Source organism: Myotis nattereri (assembly GCF_964212035.1).
Source record: "Myotis nattereri genome assembly, chromosome: 5".
Lineage (NCBI taxonomy): Eukaryota > Metazoa > Chordata > Mammalia > Chiroptera > Vespertilionidae > Myotis > Myotis nattereri.
In genome coordinates this window covers 1014209-1029978 of record NC_138080.1, presented here as the reverse complement: position 1 = coordinate 1029978, position 15770 = coordinate 1014209, and the positions used below count along the sequence as shown (strand labels likewise).

At 60.6% G+C, this 15770-nt stretch overlaps 1 protein-coding gene across 1 annotated transcript in view; it reads right to left on the bottom strand.

Moving 5' to 3' along the window:
- ANK2 (ankyrin 2) overlaps positions 1–15770 on the bottom strand; it is a 180106-nt gene that overhangs the window by 130957 nt on the left and 33379 nt on the right. Inside the window, exon 2 of the mRNA XM_081090714.1 lies at positions 7567–7668. Coding sequence (XP_080946840.1) covers positions 7567–7668 — 102 coding nt within the window. The remainder of the gene's footprint in view (positions 1–7566; positions 7669–15770) is intronic.

The following is a 15770-nucleotide window of genomic DNA, read 5'->3' as shown; positions in this document are numbered from 1 at the left end:
CAAACGACAGTTTGTAATGAGGTACTTGCTAAGCCTCCGCCCACTGACATACCTTCCCCGCGAGGCTGGGCAGGTGGTGGCGCGATGGTCATTCCATCGGGAAACGGTGGCACAGGGCCGCCTCGCAGCGCCACCGCGTGCGTCCACCCGGGGCCTGCGCGCCCCGCACCGCGGAGGCCACCGCCCCTCCCTGTCCAGTCCCAGCCAATGCTTCCATCCTGGAACCCTCCGGACGCAGAGCGGCCTTGACTGACGGTGAGTTAGCCTGGGCAGGAGAGCGAAGCTCTCCCAAACCCGAACAAGGCCAGAGGGACGGGAGCGAGTGGTGACCAACGGCTGGGAACCTGTGTTCACATGTTGGTCGTGAGGCAGAAGCAGGTCACCCACGCCAGGCAGAGGCGCATGCCCGTCCGCACGTCTCTACCCAGGACACCGAGCGGAGGAAAAGGGCGCACCCGGGGGCAGGTGCTTCTGGTTTATCTTCTGTTGGACTTGCACACACACACACGCACACACACGTCTCTGTGTGTACACGTGCATAACTGTGTGTGCAAGTCTGTGTTTATGTGTCATCTCTGTGTGCACAAGTCTCTGTTTATGTGTGTATCTGTGCACACACGCCTGTGTCTGTGTGTTTAAGTGTGCACGTGTGTCTGTGTGCACGTGTGTCTGTGCATTTATGTGTGCATCTCTGATGTGTGCCTGTGTGCCTGTGTGTTTATGTGGCATCTCTGTGCACATGTGTCTGTGTTTATGTGTGTACCTGCATGCACAACCTGTGTCTGTGTGTTTAAGTGTGCATGTGTGTGCACACATGCCTGTGCACTTATGTGTGCATCTCTGGTGTGTGCATGTGTGTGCCTGTGTGTTTATGTGTGCATCTGTGTGCATGTGTGCCTGTGTGTGTATGTGTAAATCTGTGCGTGTGTGCCTGTGTGTGTATGTGTGCATCTGTGTGCCTGTGTGCCTGTGTGTGTGCTTGTGTGTGTATGTGTGAATCTGTGTGCATGCGTGCCTGTGTGTGTGCATTCGTACCTGTGTGTGTATGTGTAAATCTGTGCATGTGTGTGCGTGCTCTGGGCTGCATAAACACTAAGGAAGTTTAGGCAACACCCGGGATGTGAGGGCTCCTTGGGGAAAGGAGATGTGCTTTCGGGTCAAGTACTAACAGCGGCTGCTCTCCAGCTTCTCCCGGCAGGGCGGGACAAGGGAGGGGGTGCGGGGCGGGGGGGGGGGGGGGCGGTGCCGGCTTGGAGTTCCTGAACTCACTCCCCGCTCAGACGCGTGCAGGTGCAAACAGGCGGAGTGGCGAGGGGCGGAGAAGAGCCCTTCCTGTCGATGATGTTCCCTGAGCCCCAGGCGGCAGCAGCCTCACCCCAGCCCTGGAAGGTTTCAGGGTCTTGCGGCCCTTCCTCCAACATGTAGCCGGTGGTTCCCCCGAATCTCGACCGTCAGGCCCCTGCCTCTCAGCTGATGGCCCTTCCCCCTCCCGCCTCGTCCACTCGCTTCCATCGTGGGACTCGAGACCTCGTCACTCAGGGACAGCGCCTCCCTCCAGGCCCTCAGCTCCCAGCAGCGGCCCTCCACCACCACTCACTTTCCTGCCAACCTCCTGGTCCCCGTGCACAGCCCCTCCCCCGCCCCTGGGCCCACTCCCTCCTGGTCCCCGTGCACAGCCCCTCCCCCGCCCCCGGGCCCACCCCCTCCTGGTCCCCGTGCACAGCCCCTCCCCCGCCCCCGGGCCCACTCCCTCCTGGTCCCCGTGCACAGCCCCTCCCCCGCCCCCGGGCCCACTCCCTCCTGGTCCCCGTGCACAGCCCCTCCCCCGCCCCCGGGCCCACCCCCTCCTGGTCCCCGTGCACAGCCCCTCCCCCGCCCCCGGGTCCACCCCCTCCTGGTCCCCGTGCACAGCCCCTCCCCCGCCCCCGGGCCCACCCCCTCCTGGTCCCCGTGCACAGCCCCTCCCCCGCCCCCGGGCCCACTCCCTCCTGGTCCCCGTGCACAGCCCCTCCCCCGCCCCCGGGCCCACCCCCTCCTGGTCCCCGTGCACAGCCCCTCCCCCGCCCCCGGGTCCACCCCCTCCTGGTCCCCGTGCACAGCCCCTCCCCCGCCCCCGGGCCCACCCCCTCCTGGTCCCCGTGCACAGCCCCTCACTGGGCGGGAATTCCCCGCGTGAACGTCACCTTCGCTCCCTCCCCGGGCCGGGCAGGTGCCCTCGGGCGGCTTAGCTAACTCAGAGTCCCGGCTGCACAGAACTGACTCCAGCCCGATGCCCACCCGCGGCCACAGAAGAACCCGCGAGCCAGCCGTGTGCTCCGCAGGGCCCCGCACCGCCTGCCATTCCTGCTCTGTAGCCCAGCACTCCCCACCCCCCAGATGGCTCCCTCACACCTTCTCTCCTGCCCATCACCCCTCCATCCTCTCTTAGCTCATGTCCTTGACTCAGATTCCGCTGACAAAGCAGAGGAACTATACGAACCTGCAGCGCCACCAACGTGTCCCCACACTGCCCGCCCTCACCCCCAGGCCCGCCTTTCCTGGACCCGCCGCTTCCCAGCACAGCCCAGCTCCCACGGGCGCACAGGGAACGGGCAGGATGGGGGCTGGCCCTCACCTGGGGTGGGAGGGACTGGGATGCATGAGAGGAACTTGTTGGTGCGTTTCAGCGACGTGCTAAGCCGGTCAGGAGCCACGTGAAAATGCGGCGTGACTGCGAGGATCGTCGCCTGCTAACACGCTGAACTCCCGCCCCACTGGGCATTTGGCAGAATCTAATGTAATCCCGCACCACCCCTGACCTCATTGTTGCTGTGATCACTTCTCACCACTGAGCACACCGCGGCCGGAGGAGCCGGATGCCCAGGGCACACGGGAGGAGCCGGCTGCCCGGGGCACACGGGAGGAGCCGGCTGCCCGGGGCACACGGGAGGAGCCGGCTGCCCGGGGCACACGGGAGGAGCCGGCTGCCCGGGGCACACGGGAGGAGCCGGCTGCCCGGGGCACACGGGAGGAGCCGGCTGCCCGGGGCACAGAGGAGGAGCCAGCTGCCCGGGGCACATGGGAGGAGCCGGCTGCCCGGGGCACATGGGAGGAGTCAGCTGCCCGGGGCACATGGGAGGAGCCGGCTGCCCGGGGCACAGAGGAGGAGCCAGCTGCCCGGGGCACACAGCTGGGGAGGGACAAGGTCGGGACCTGGGCTCCAGACATGCCCTGAGCTCCGGGTCTCGGCTGTGAGCAGGTGATCAAGCCACTGCGGGTGCCCTTCCTATTCAGGGGTATCTGTGTTCCTGGGAAATGGCGCGTGGACCTGGCCGTCCGTCTCTGAGACAGGAAAGCAGGGCCTGACCGAACGTTCTGCCCCTGCACAGCCGCAGGGCAAGGTCAGGCCGGGAACCAGGACACCTGGAGGACTGCGAGCCTTTCGTGTCAGACCCGGGACAGGTCCATGCGATGAGAGACGCCTCCACATGGAGTCGCTGCGGACCCAGTGCGTCCTCCCACAGGGAGCACTGTCTACGTACTGGACGGACGGGCGTGAGGGGCTGTGGTGACCTGTCACTGGCTTGCTGTCAACTTGTAGCCAACTGTCTATGAGAAGGGTACAGAGTCCGTCTGTCACGGCTGGATGCTAACCTCGCTGTGACACCCTTAGATTCGGAACGACTACCAAATACCTAAGAGAAGGACATGTATACACGAGACTCAGAAACGGAGCAAATGCGAACATTCACCCTCTTTTCTGAAAGAAATCCTATATAACAAAGAGGAAATATGCAAATTGACTGTCACACCCTCACACAAAATGGTCACCCTCATGTGGTCAAAAGATGGCTGGCAGGGGAGGGCAGTTGGGGGCAACCAGGCCAGCAGGGGAGGGCAGTGGGGGCGATCGGGCCGGCAGGGGAGTGGTTAGGGACTGATCAGGCTGGCAGGAAGAGCGGTTAAGGGCAATCAGGCAGGCGAGCGGTTGGGAGCCAGCAGTCCTGGATTGTGAGAGGGATGTCTGACTGTGGGATTGGGCCTAAACCGGCAGTCAGACATCCCCCTGAGGGGTCCCAGATTGGAGAGGGTGCAGGCTGGGCTGAGGGACACCCCCCCCCCCCCAGGGCAGGAATTTCATGCACTGGGCCTCTAGTGAACTAATAAGACACATAAGTTACTAGTTTAATCTTTTCAGGAAAATAACACTTAGCAGATTTGTCACCATTTGGGAAAGGAAAATGAAAACGTGAAGTTTTTTGTTCAGCGGTATCATCTTGCACCAGATGTATGCATTTTCCCCATAAACATTAAGTGATTCGAAACCAAATGGTAATTTTGGATTCACTTTCAAAATTCTCAGAATCGCTATGAGGCAATTTTATAAAGAAAAACATGTTCCCCCACATTTCAGTCTAGGAACCTCGGCGCTCCCACGCAGGCGCATTCTGGGGGAGCTGGTGCGCCGCCCGCCTTCACGCCGCCCGCGTGGTACAGGGCGACCCGGGCGTGTGCGTGGCATCACACCCCCCACAATCTCGGGCTCGCCAGCACAACAGGGTGACTTTCCTTCTCCTCCATGTGCCCAGTGAGCTCTGAGCCTGCACTTGGTTAAAAGTAGCCATCCTTTCGCCGAGAGCTGCCTCGTTGCCCTTTGGGAAATATTTCCTGTTCGGTCATGGACTGGGGGCTGGAGCAGTCCCGGTGGGGGCGCTCTCTGGCCTAAAAGTCCCTTCAACCACCCAGCACGCTCATCTTAGGGTGAATCGAGTTAGTTTTACATGAGCAATGGGAGATTAGAAATGAGATGGGGCACGCTGGCCAGCATGGCTCAGTGGTTGAGCGTCGACCTATGAACCAGGATGTCACGGTTCGATTCCCGGTCGGGGCTTATGCCCAGGTTACAGGCTCGATCCCCAGTGCGGGGTGTGCAGGAGGCAGCCGATCCATGACTCTCCCATCATGGGTGTTCCTCTCTCTCCCCCTCTCCCTTCCTCTCTGAAATCAGTAGAAAAATGTATTTAAAAATGAGGTTGGAGCCTGAACATAGAGGAGGCGCCGGCTGTACACTCTGAAGGGCAGACCCGAGCATCTCAGGGGACGTGTTCTCCCGCGGGAGGAGGCGTGGGCAGGGGAGCGGACAGGGCCGTGACCCCGGGGACACCACACGCTCACGGGCTGGGAGTCTGCGCTGTGAACCCGGGCGGATGCCGCCTGCCCTGCGTTGGTCTCTGCAGAAAGGTCGGGTGCGAAGCCCTCGGCAGACAGCTGACCGGAACCAGGTGGCGGGGGGGGGGGGGGCAGCCTCCTGTTCTTGGTGGAGCCCATTTTCCCTTGTTGGTTCTTGGCGAGTCATGAGCAGTAACAACGGCCATGACATGCACCCCACGGGAAGTCCTTTATCACGTTTCATACCTAATCTACATGCACCGGGGAGGGGGGAGTGACCTTCTCATCTCCAGCACTCTCTGGGCCCTGGCTGGCGTGGCTCAGTGGGTAGAGCGTCGGCCTGCAGACTGAAGGGTCCCGGGTTTGATTCCAGTCAAGGGCACATGCCCGGGTTGTGGGCCAATCCCCAGTGTGGGGCGTGCAAAACTCAGCCGATCCATGATTCTCTCCCATCTTTGATGCTTCTCTCTCTCTCCCTCTCCCTTTCTCAATAAAAATCAATAAAAATATGTATTTTTTTGAAAAAGGTCACTTTCTGGGTTGCAATGACTCCGTGAAAGTGGAGAAGGAGCTTGGACTGGAGCCTCCGGTCTCCGTTGCGTGTGGTTGCATGACGTCATGCTACCTTCTCACACACACACACACACACACACACACACACACACACGTGCGCGTTCTCTCCTGGAACACGCTGGCGACTGTGGCCACGGCAAGGACATTATGTCAGGCCGCTCACAACCTCTGAGGACACAGGACATTGTTGGTCATAAACCAAACTGCGTCTTTTCTGCTGAGAAACTGTTTTTTCTAAAAACACCTTGAGATCTTTCCTACGATTATACTTGGGGGTGAAGGGGACTCGGTGTGACTGAGGTGAACTTTAACTTCCCTGGGTTCCTGTTGGCGTTTTTAGAATAATTTCTACCTAAATGAACTGATGGCTTCATTGTCTACTCTCTAGCAAACTGAGACAGTTAATGAATTAACATTGAAACTGGGGGGATGTTTTTAATCTACTTTTAAAAAATCCAAGCTAGCGTGTGAAAATGATAAACTCTCTCATTCTCAATCCCCCAGGCATGTGTGGAAGTAGTTCATACGCCCACAGGGGACTCGGATATTCGTTCTCTATTAAGTAACTAATTAGTACCCAAAGTTTAAATTATTTCTTCAAAAGGACCCTGAAAACATAGCCGATAAGATTCGAGGTGGGAAGTCAGATGATTAAGAGGTGCAGACACAGGACATGATCGTATGTTTGGGACAAAGGACGGGGGCCGGTTCCGGGCCAGTGCTGAGCGGGTGAGATCCAGGGTCTGGCCTCACCCACGCGGGAACCAAAGCACGGCTGCTTCCCCGGGTCTCCTGCCAGAGACCACGGGCATGGCGGCTCCCAGCCGGCCAGCAGCTGAGGCTGAGTGTCCCCCGGGGCTCTCGCCAGCTCCCTGCCCCCTCGGCCCCACGGGAGTGACCCCAGGACCAGTGACGGGTCTGTGTGTGCCACAGGGTAAGTCAGAGAAGACCGGCTCCTGTTCACTCGGAATCAACCAGGACTGTCCCTCCCCAGCAGCTCTGCCAAGCGTGTGCACACATGTTCACACATACATACAGAGGCACACATACATGCACACACCACACACATACACACAGGCACACACACTCACACGTACAGACACACACATATACACGCGCACACACAGGCACACACTCACACATACACACACATCACACACATGCACATGCATATGTCACACATAGGTACACACATGCACATGCGCACACAGAGGAACACATATACACAGGCACACACAGTCGTGCATACGCATACACACATGCACACACATGCACGTGCCAGCTTGCCACCCACGCTCAGCGCACCCCCGAGCACTGGAGCGCACCAGACCCTTAACTTCCCGGCAGGAGAGCCTCCGTCCACATCAGCACGAGCCCTCCGCGTCCCTGCAGCCCAACAGCGTCCCAAACGGAGACTTTGTCTAAAGCCCCGTCGAGGGCACGTGACGGACAGATTTCAGACACGTCGTTTCAGCCAGTGGTTTCAGCCTCTCCCGCCCTAACCCACCTTCTGAAACAAATCAGGGGGAGGGACTTCCTTATTTTAGCCTCTTGCTTCCCTGTCCCCGTCTGGCGTGCCAGGCCTGCAGCGAGGAGAAAAGCCGCCGGGCCTGGGGACTGGCCGGCGCTGATGGAAGGAGAACAACAGGCCGGATCCGGCCGCAGACAGACTGACCGCCGACAGCCACTCCCGACCTCCTATCCTGGCAGCCTCGGCCCTAGACACGCGCGTCTGAGGCCACAGACGTTGGCTGGGGAGGGGGGGGCGCGGCCTGCACAGCCCTGGGTCCCCCACAGGAAACTCAGTCCACGGCGTGTCCCGGGCCCGCTCCCCCAAGCGCCTACCTGGTTGCAGGTGTTGATGTCCACGCCGCCCTTCAGGAACTCCATCACCTTGTCCAGGTTGCCCGCGCGGGCCGCGCGCAGGAAGCTGGCATTGCTGTCCGACTGCGGGAGAAGGAGAGGACCCTGGTGAGTCGCTGACCAGATCCACAACCAAAGGCCTCGCACGTGGAGGCCTCCCTGCCCGTCTCTGCCCCGTTCCCAGCACGGAGCAGGGGCCCTGCGTGGGGCGGGGCCTTCCCGGTATTCCTGGGGGTCCCCGGTATTCCTGGGGGTCCCCGGTATTCCTGGGGGTCCCCGGTATTCCTGGGGGTCCCCGGTATTCCTGGGGGTCCCCGGTATTCCTGGAATGCCACGATTCAGCGTGTTCCCCGGCCTCGGAGCATCAGAGGCAAGTCACCCGGACGCCACCTGTGAGATGCCGGTTCATGGGCGTGTGTGACACCGTCGTGCCCCAGGCTCACGTATTCATGCCCATCATGGCGCCTGCTGAGCAGAGGCCTCACCCACCACCCGTGCCTCGACCGCCGCCCGCACACTGGAGAGGCAACCTGCGGAGACAGACTCTCCCAGATGCCTTCCCAGGGGTGGGAGGTCAGCGCGCCCGCCCATCACCCAGTCAGGTGTCTCTCTGCGCGGAAATTCAGGTCAGATGGGAGCCAGGAACCAGGCCCAGGCCGCTCCGTGGCCTCTACAAACTCAACGACGCAAACAAACAGGCAGAGACAGGGAGCACCTGGCCCCCGGCGGGAGGACTCACGGGCGACCCCGCTGTGCAGGGTGAGGGGGCCGGGTGTCTGAGGGGCTCACGGACTCCCGGGAGCACCCAAGGGACCTCTCAGAGCCTTCTCCAGGGCCGGGGTGGCATCCAGGATGGCTTTTGCTGTTGTAAATCACAAGTTTTCCAACTGCTTTTCCCTGTTCTGAGTCAAATGTCTACCAAGTAGAAGCAGGTCGCGGTGCCACCAGCCGAGGGCTTTTCACCAGAATGTCCCTCCCGGTGTCCCAGGGGCCGGGCCCAGAGCACACGCAGCGGCTGATCCCCGTACAGGCCTCCCCGTCGGCCGGATTCTTCTAGAACCCGCTAAGAGACTCAGTCTCCCCAAAGCGAGGAAACGCACTATAAATGCACGTCGCAAGTGCAAAGGCGAGCAGATGGTCCCAGAACACAGATCCCAGAACAAGACTGAAGTGAGGCTGCAGGACGGATGCCTCGGTGGTGACGGTCTGCCGGACACAGGCGCCCGCGGGCCGCACGGTCAGTCTGATGACAGCTCTGAGGGGCTCGGGGTGACCCTCGGGCGGCCGGCCTCCAGCCACAGAGAGGGGAGGACCCGGGCGGTGGCGAGACACAGCGGCCTCCCCGCGTGCTTCCCGCTGACGCACAGGAGGACGTTCAAAGCTACGGGTCCGAGGGAACGTGCTTTCACAGGAGACGGCGTCTCCCGCCCCCCGGGCGGTGCCCACAGGAAGTGCGGACGGGGAAACTCAGGCTCCGGGGAGTCACAGACACAGGTCCCCCGGCCTCCCCGCTGCGCTGCCCGGCGTCCCCGCCCAGTGGCCCTGCTGCCCAGGGTTCTGACTGCGACGGGGACTCATGCGAGCCCACAGGTCAGTCGCCACAGGTCAGGGCACGGCGCCCGCCCCCCCACGGCCCCGGGAAAGAAAATTCCCTCCAAGTTCTTCCCGACCTAGTCCTGCCCGCGGTACCTGATGGTAGAAAAACAGAGCTCGTCCTAACACCCCGCAGGCGGACACGGGGTGTGTGTGTGTGTGTGTGTGTGTGCAGTCGGGGAGCCACGCCTCTCCCCACGGGCCCTGGGCAGGAACTAAATGGGTGGGAAACTGTGGAGGGTTATTAGTTTGTGAACCCTCACCCGGAGATACTTTTTCCATTGATTTTTATAGAGAGGAGGGAGGAAGGGAGGGAGGGAGGGAAACACTGATGTGGGAGAGACACATCAGCTGGTTGCCTCCCGTATGCACCCTGCCCTGGGCCAGGGAACGAAAGGGCCGACGCTCTAACCGCTGAGCCACCGCCCAGGACCGAGGAGCCATTTTTTAAAAGAAATGATGATGCGTCACAGAGACATGGACGTGGGCGTGAAGCTCACACCGCCTTCACAGGAAGCTGCTGAATGTCTTTTATTTCTGAAAAATCACGCTCCTCCTCGTATAAACCTGGGGGCCGGGGGGGGGGGGGGAGGCGGGGGGGGCGGGGACCGGACGTGACAACCAGCGGTTTTCGGAAAGGACGGCAGCGCACCCTTCCTACGAGTGTGTGTTTTGCTAGATGGGTCCCGTCGGGCTTCCCACCCTTCTCAGCCCAGCGAAGGCGCAAACCTAACCGTGTCCCCCCGCGTTTTCACCGTCGCTTCTGCCCCGAGAGCCGGCTGTCTGATTCTCCCCGATGACGCGAGAGCACCGGGCAGACGACCCGACTCCGGGACTAAGGGCAGGACGTGTTTTCTGGGCGGTTGTTTCACGGGAACCCAGGAGCCGCCCAGTATCTCAGTCATAACCGAGGTAGGAAAAGAGGGAAAAAATCAACCCAGACGTTTAAAATAACGGCGACGTCGGCAACACTTAAACTTCATCAGAACGCTCTCCCGGCTCCCGGCCTCGACTCCGGCAGCTCTGGCCGCTCCGGACCCGTCCATTCGCTCCAAGACACCGAGGCGACTCCGCGGGGACCACCGTCATCCTTACGCTCTCAGACGCGGGTTCTAAGGGAAGGCGCAAAGACGTGCCCTCATTGCAGACCCCACACGAGTAGGGGGTGCCCGTGAGCTCTGGAAAGTCCAACCTTTACAGGGTTGGTGACCTGATCGCTATAATAAGCCCTCCCCCCCCCCCACCCCGTTCCAGGGAGAGGCCTGTCACTGGGAATGAAGGCACAAGAACAGCAGCCGGTAGTTCCTGCGGCAAAAGGGGCCTCACGTTTCACCCGCTGGAAGCTTGTTAAGTCCACAGCAGCCACGGGAAGTGGGTGAGCATGACAGCAGGTGCGTGTGGGGAGGAAGTGACACGGCCACCGAGCCAGCTCGCCCCAGGGGAGGGGGGGAGGGGGTCCTGGCTCCGTCACCCCTGTGACCATGGACAAGCTGCTGGGCATGGTGGGGCTAAGCCAGCCGTGGGCAAACTACGACCCGCAGGCCGGATCCGGCCCGTTTGAAATGAATAAAACTAAAAAAAAAAGACCGTACCCTTTTATGTAATGATGTTTACTTTGAATTTATATTAGTTCACACAAACACTCCATCCATGCTTTTCTTCTGGCCCTCTGGTCCAGTTTAAGAACCCATTGTGGCCCTCGAGTCAAAAAGTTTGCCCGCCCCTGGGCTAAGCTGTTGCATGAAGCAGAAGGCGATGAAAGCTACTGCGCAGTCCAAGTAAGTAGTTACGTTTGCTCGGGACGAGCTTCATTGACAGGAACGCGGCCCCGGCCCAGCCTGTCAGACGCGGACTGCCTGTGGGATGACCACTCCTGTGCTCACAGCATAGTCAGTCTCTCACGGAATCCCTTTCAAAGGCCACTACTCCATTTCATTTTATTTTTAATCTTTTTAAATGTATTTTTGTTGATTTCAGAGAGGAAGGGAGAGGGAGAGAGAGAAACATCAATGATGAGAGAGAATCACTGACCAGCTGCCTCCTGCACGTCCCCCACTGGGGATCGAGCCTGCAACCCGGGCCTGTGCCCTGATCGGGAATCGAACCGTGACCTCCTGGTTCCTAGGTCGACGCTCACCCACTGAGCCACGCCGGCCGGGCAACCGATGCATTTTATGTACAACTTGCTATAGAGAATAATGACCCCAGGGAATGTATGTTCCTTTATACCAGTGGTTCTCAACCTTCTGGCCCTTTAAATACAGCTCCTCATGGTGTGACCCAACCATAAAATTATTCTCGTTGCTGCTTCATAACCGTCATGTTGCTGCTGTGATGAATCGTCATGTAAATATCTGATGTGCAGGATGGTCTCAGGCGAACCCTGCGAAAGGGTCGTTCGACCGCCAAAGGGGTCGCGACTCACAGGTTGAGAACCGCTGCTTTACAGAGTAACATGTTTCATGCACGTGCCACCCACAGCGGTCACGCGTGTGCACCCGGAGTGGGGACATGCCTGTTCTGAGCAGAAGGTTACACTGAAAGCGTCTCAGTCGCCAAGCGCTTGAGCGGTTTCAGGGACGCCTTCTGCGCCGCTACCCGTTTCCATCTCAGAGCCTCTGTTCGCACTGGGAGACCCGTCACCTGCCGCCGGCAAAGGCCCCCGACGCGCTGTGCTCCGTGGGGATCCCCTGGTCGCTAATGTTTTCATGTTTCCCACAAACGCTGCTGCGCCTCTGCTGGGGGCCTGGCACCCGCAGGCACGGCCCAGACGTGGAGCCGGACGCACACACCGCAGCCGGTGGACTCTCCCGGGCCCGCCCCGATCGGCGGGCTTCCCCCGACAGAGGCCAGTGTCGCGTGGCCCCCGAGGCTGAGGCTGTGGCCGGCCCACAGGGCTGCACGCTGTGATGTCTGCAGCCCAGAGGCGGAGCTGCCCCGTGAGGTGGCCGGCACTGCCCGCGCTGCGTCCCCACGGCTGCCCGTCTCGCTCGTGGCAGGCTGGCAATTAGGGTGCACTTTCTCCCCCTCCCCCCGCCCTCCCCCGGGACCAGGACCGCACCTGCCTCCAGGGGGGCTGCCGGCTGTGACCTCTCCATACAGGAGAGATCTCCAAACACTCAGCCCCTGGCCCAGCGTGGCCTCTCCCAGCCTCGTGGTTTCGCCCCGAAGTAAGTAACCTGCAGTGAGGCCACAGCCGGCTCCTGACGGGTCACGGATCACGGATCACGGATCACGGATCACAGGTCACAGGTCACGGATCACGGATCACGGACACACATCCCTCTCCAGTGAATGTGAAAATCGAGCTGTTTCAGGAAGGTCCTGGCCTCGCCCCACAGTAAGAAAACGGCAATAAGCCTTCGGAGCCATTTAAGCCAGTGGTCGGCAAACTCGTTAGTCAACAGAGCCCAATATCAACAGTGCAATGACTGAAATCTCTTTGGAGAGCCAAATTTTTTAAACTTAAACTATATAGGCAGGTGCATTGTTATTAACTTAATTAGGGTACTCCTAAGGCTTAGGAAGAGCCACACTCAAGGGGCCAAAGGAGCCGCATGTGGCTCTCGAGCCGCAGTTTGCCGACCATGGATTTAATGGACAGACCCCGACTCTGAATTACTCAAATCTGAATGTCAACTTCACCATGTGACTGCTCAGCGTTCCAGCCTCTTCATAAAACAGTCTCATCACAATCGGACAGTACGTCAAGGCCTTTCCCTGGAGTGAGTCAAATATCAGACGTCTTCATGGCCTGGCCGGCGTGGCTCAGGGGCTGGGCATCGACCTAGGAACCAGGAGGTCAGGGTTCGATTCCCGGTCAGGGCACAGGCCCGGGGTTGTGGGCTCCATCCCCAGTCGGGGGCGTGCAGGAGGCAGCTGATCCATGATTCTCTCTCGTCATTGATGTTTCTGTCTCTCTCTCCCACTCCCTTCCTTTCTGAAATAAAATATATATATTAAAAATAAAATATTTAGGACTGAGGTGGGGGATTCCAGTGAGCACGTGCTCAGAAAAGAGGAGAGAACCCGCATGATACACAAATGGGCACAGAACCTGACAGCTAGCTGCGAGTCTGTACATAGATCTGTCCACAGTCACACACAGGCTCAGCTTTGCAGAAAACGTCACCTTAAAGAGACGGCATCGCTGCTTGTCCCTGAACGTCACTTCTCAGGGAGAGCCGACCAGAAGGGACACCCGTGGTGCCCCCAGCGTGACAGGGAGAGCCAGCCGCTGACCGAGCTGCGTCAGGCGGCCCGATCGCCGCATCGCACCAAGTTACGTCCTCCCAGGATGCGCCGGGATCTGACCAATGAGGTCCACTAGGACCTCTGACTCATCCTCCCTCTGCGTCTGCTCGGCACTTACCCGCGCCCCCAGCTCCGGGGCGTCCTCGCTGGGGCAGCCGTAGTAGTCGGGGGCTCTGTCTGCCTCCTGCATGTGCCCCTGGGCCGTCACGCTCTTGCCCCCGTGGCACGAGGGGCAGAGAGCAGCATTGCCCATCTCCCGGCACAGCTCCGGGTCAGTGGGCCCGTCCCCACCCCCCGCGCTCGGTCCCGGGCCCCCGGGCGGACAGTCCTCGCCGATGGCCCCCGGCTCCCGCGCCCCACGGCCCTGTACACCCCTCCCCGGGTCTCCCCATGTGGCCAGCCCGGCTGGTGCCAGGAGGAGGGGGGCCCAGCAACTGCAGGCCGCTCAGCGCCCACCTCCAGCGCGGCCGCGGCTATTTTTACACCCACCCGGCCAGCTATGCGGCCGGGGCGGGGGGAGGGGTGTTGTTTTGCTTTCGCCCTGGGAGCCGCTGCTGTACACACGGACTCCAGTTCCGGCGGCGAGGCCGTCTCTAAGGAGAGCTTCGGTGTTGCCCGGCGAAGGTCCCATCGCTCTCTGCCCCATCGCAGCGAACCCCAAGTCTGCCCGCGACCCCGCGACCCCGCGACCCCGCTCCCCAGACAGTTCTCTCTGTGGTCGCTGAGCCCAGAGGCGACCGCAGCCCCCTTTTCCGCGTGTGAGACGCACTGGGAACCACAGATGACCGGCTCCCGTCACCCTGGCAGGGACGTTTCCAACTTTATAAACTGTCCTGTTTCCATCGGTCCTGACTGTGCTCATACACAGACTTTCCCCCCAAAAAAATCAATGGAAAGAATGTCCTCGGGTGAGGATTCACAAAAATTAAAAGAAATTAAAATCTTGAGGACAAATCGAAATGTTATTTGCAGGTTTGCAATGACCACCCCTCTCAGCCTCAGAGACACGGTCACGACGTTCGGGGCCAATCTCCCGTAAAAGAACCTGCAGAGGCCGGTCAGGAGGACGGCCTGACCCCGAAAGCACCCGCGCGCCCGCAGCCCCGACCCACACCATCGACAGCAGGCGGCCCCCCTCCCCTCGGGCAGCTGTCCTTCCGGGAGAGCACCTACTTCCTTTCTTTTTTTATAGGAAAATGTTAATTATTTCATTTAGGTGAAGGGCACATGGAAATTCAGTTTTTCTTTGTTTTTTTTCATCTTTATTGTTGAAAGTATGACATAGGCCTTCTTTTTCCCATTAACCTCCCCCCCTTGCCCTCCTGCCCCAGGCCCTCACCGCCCCACTGTCTGTGCCCGTGGGTCATGCACAGACGCACACGAGGTCTTCGAGGTCTTCGGTTGATCTCTCCACCCCTTCCCTGCCCCGCCTTCCTCTGAGGCTCCTGTCTGTTCCTGCTTCTGTGCCTCTGGGTCTACCTCTGATCATCAGTTTATTTGCTGGTTCATTAGATCCCACACAGGAGTGCGACCATGCGATGGTTGTCTTTCTTTCCGCTCGGAGAGGGAGCCGCCCACATCCCTGTCCCCGGGCTGCCCGGGACCCTCCAGGGGCGCTGCCCCCACCGCACGGTTCACGCCTGAATGAGACGGGCAGAGCGAGCCCGAGGGCATACGCCCTGCCCCTGGGGTGGCCGAATGTTCTGCTTCCCAACCGATTATTAACCCGACGCGAGTGAGCTGGAAACCACCTCCGAGAGCAGCCTCCCAGCCCAGGCTCTCCGCCTGATTGGGCCCGAGGCCAGGGTCAAACCGCCCCCAGCTGCCCGCCCCCGTGGCTCACAGAGTGGCCGCCAGGCTGGCTTGTCACAGCGCCCGGGGGGTGGGCCTCCTGTGGACCTGACCGTGTATCAGCCAGGGGCCCGTGAGCGAGGCCGGGCCGCACCCCTGCCCCACCCGTGCCCTGACCCGGGACCTCCCGGGCGCAGCGGCTCCCACTGTCCTCAGAAAGGCTCCGAGCCACCAGCGCACGTCACTCGGAGAGCAGGTGTGTGCACGCGTGGCCGCACGCCGAGTGGGAAGCTGGAACTCCGTGCGTGACCGAGAAGGTGAAATTCGAGGCCCCCTGACGTGCCGTGTTCGCGACACCTTCCCGAGTCCCCCCACTTTTACCGCCTTCCCCTCACCTGCATCACCGCCTCCCACCTCCAGCACAAGCCAAAGCCAGGAGGACGGGAGCAGCCCGCCCCGCTGGGTCCTCGGGGAGCAGGTGCCGAGGCCCCAGGGCCGCAGGCTTGGGACCGGCCGCAGCCGAGTTCGGTTCGCGGCGTCTCGAGCAG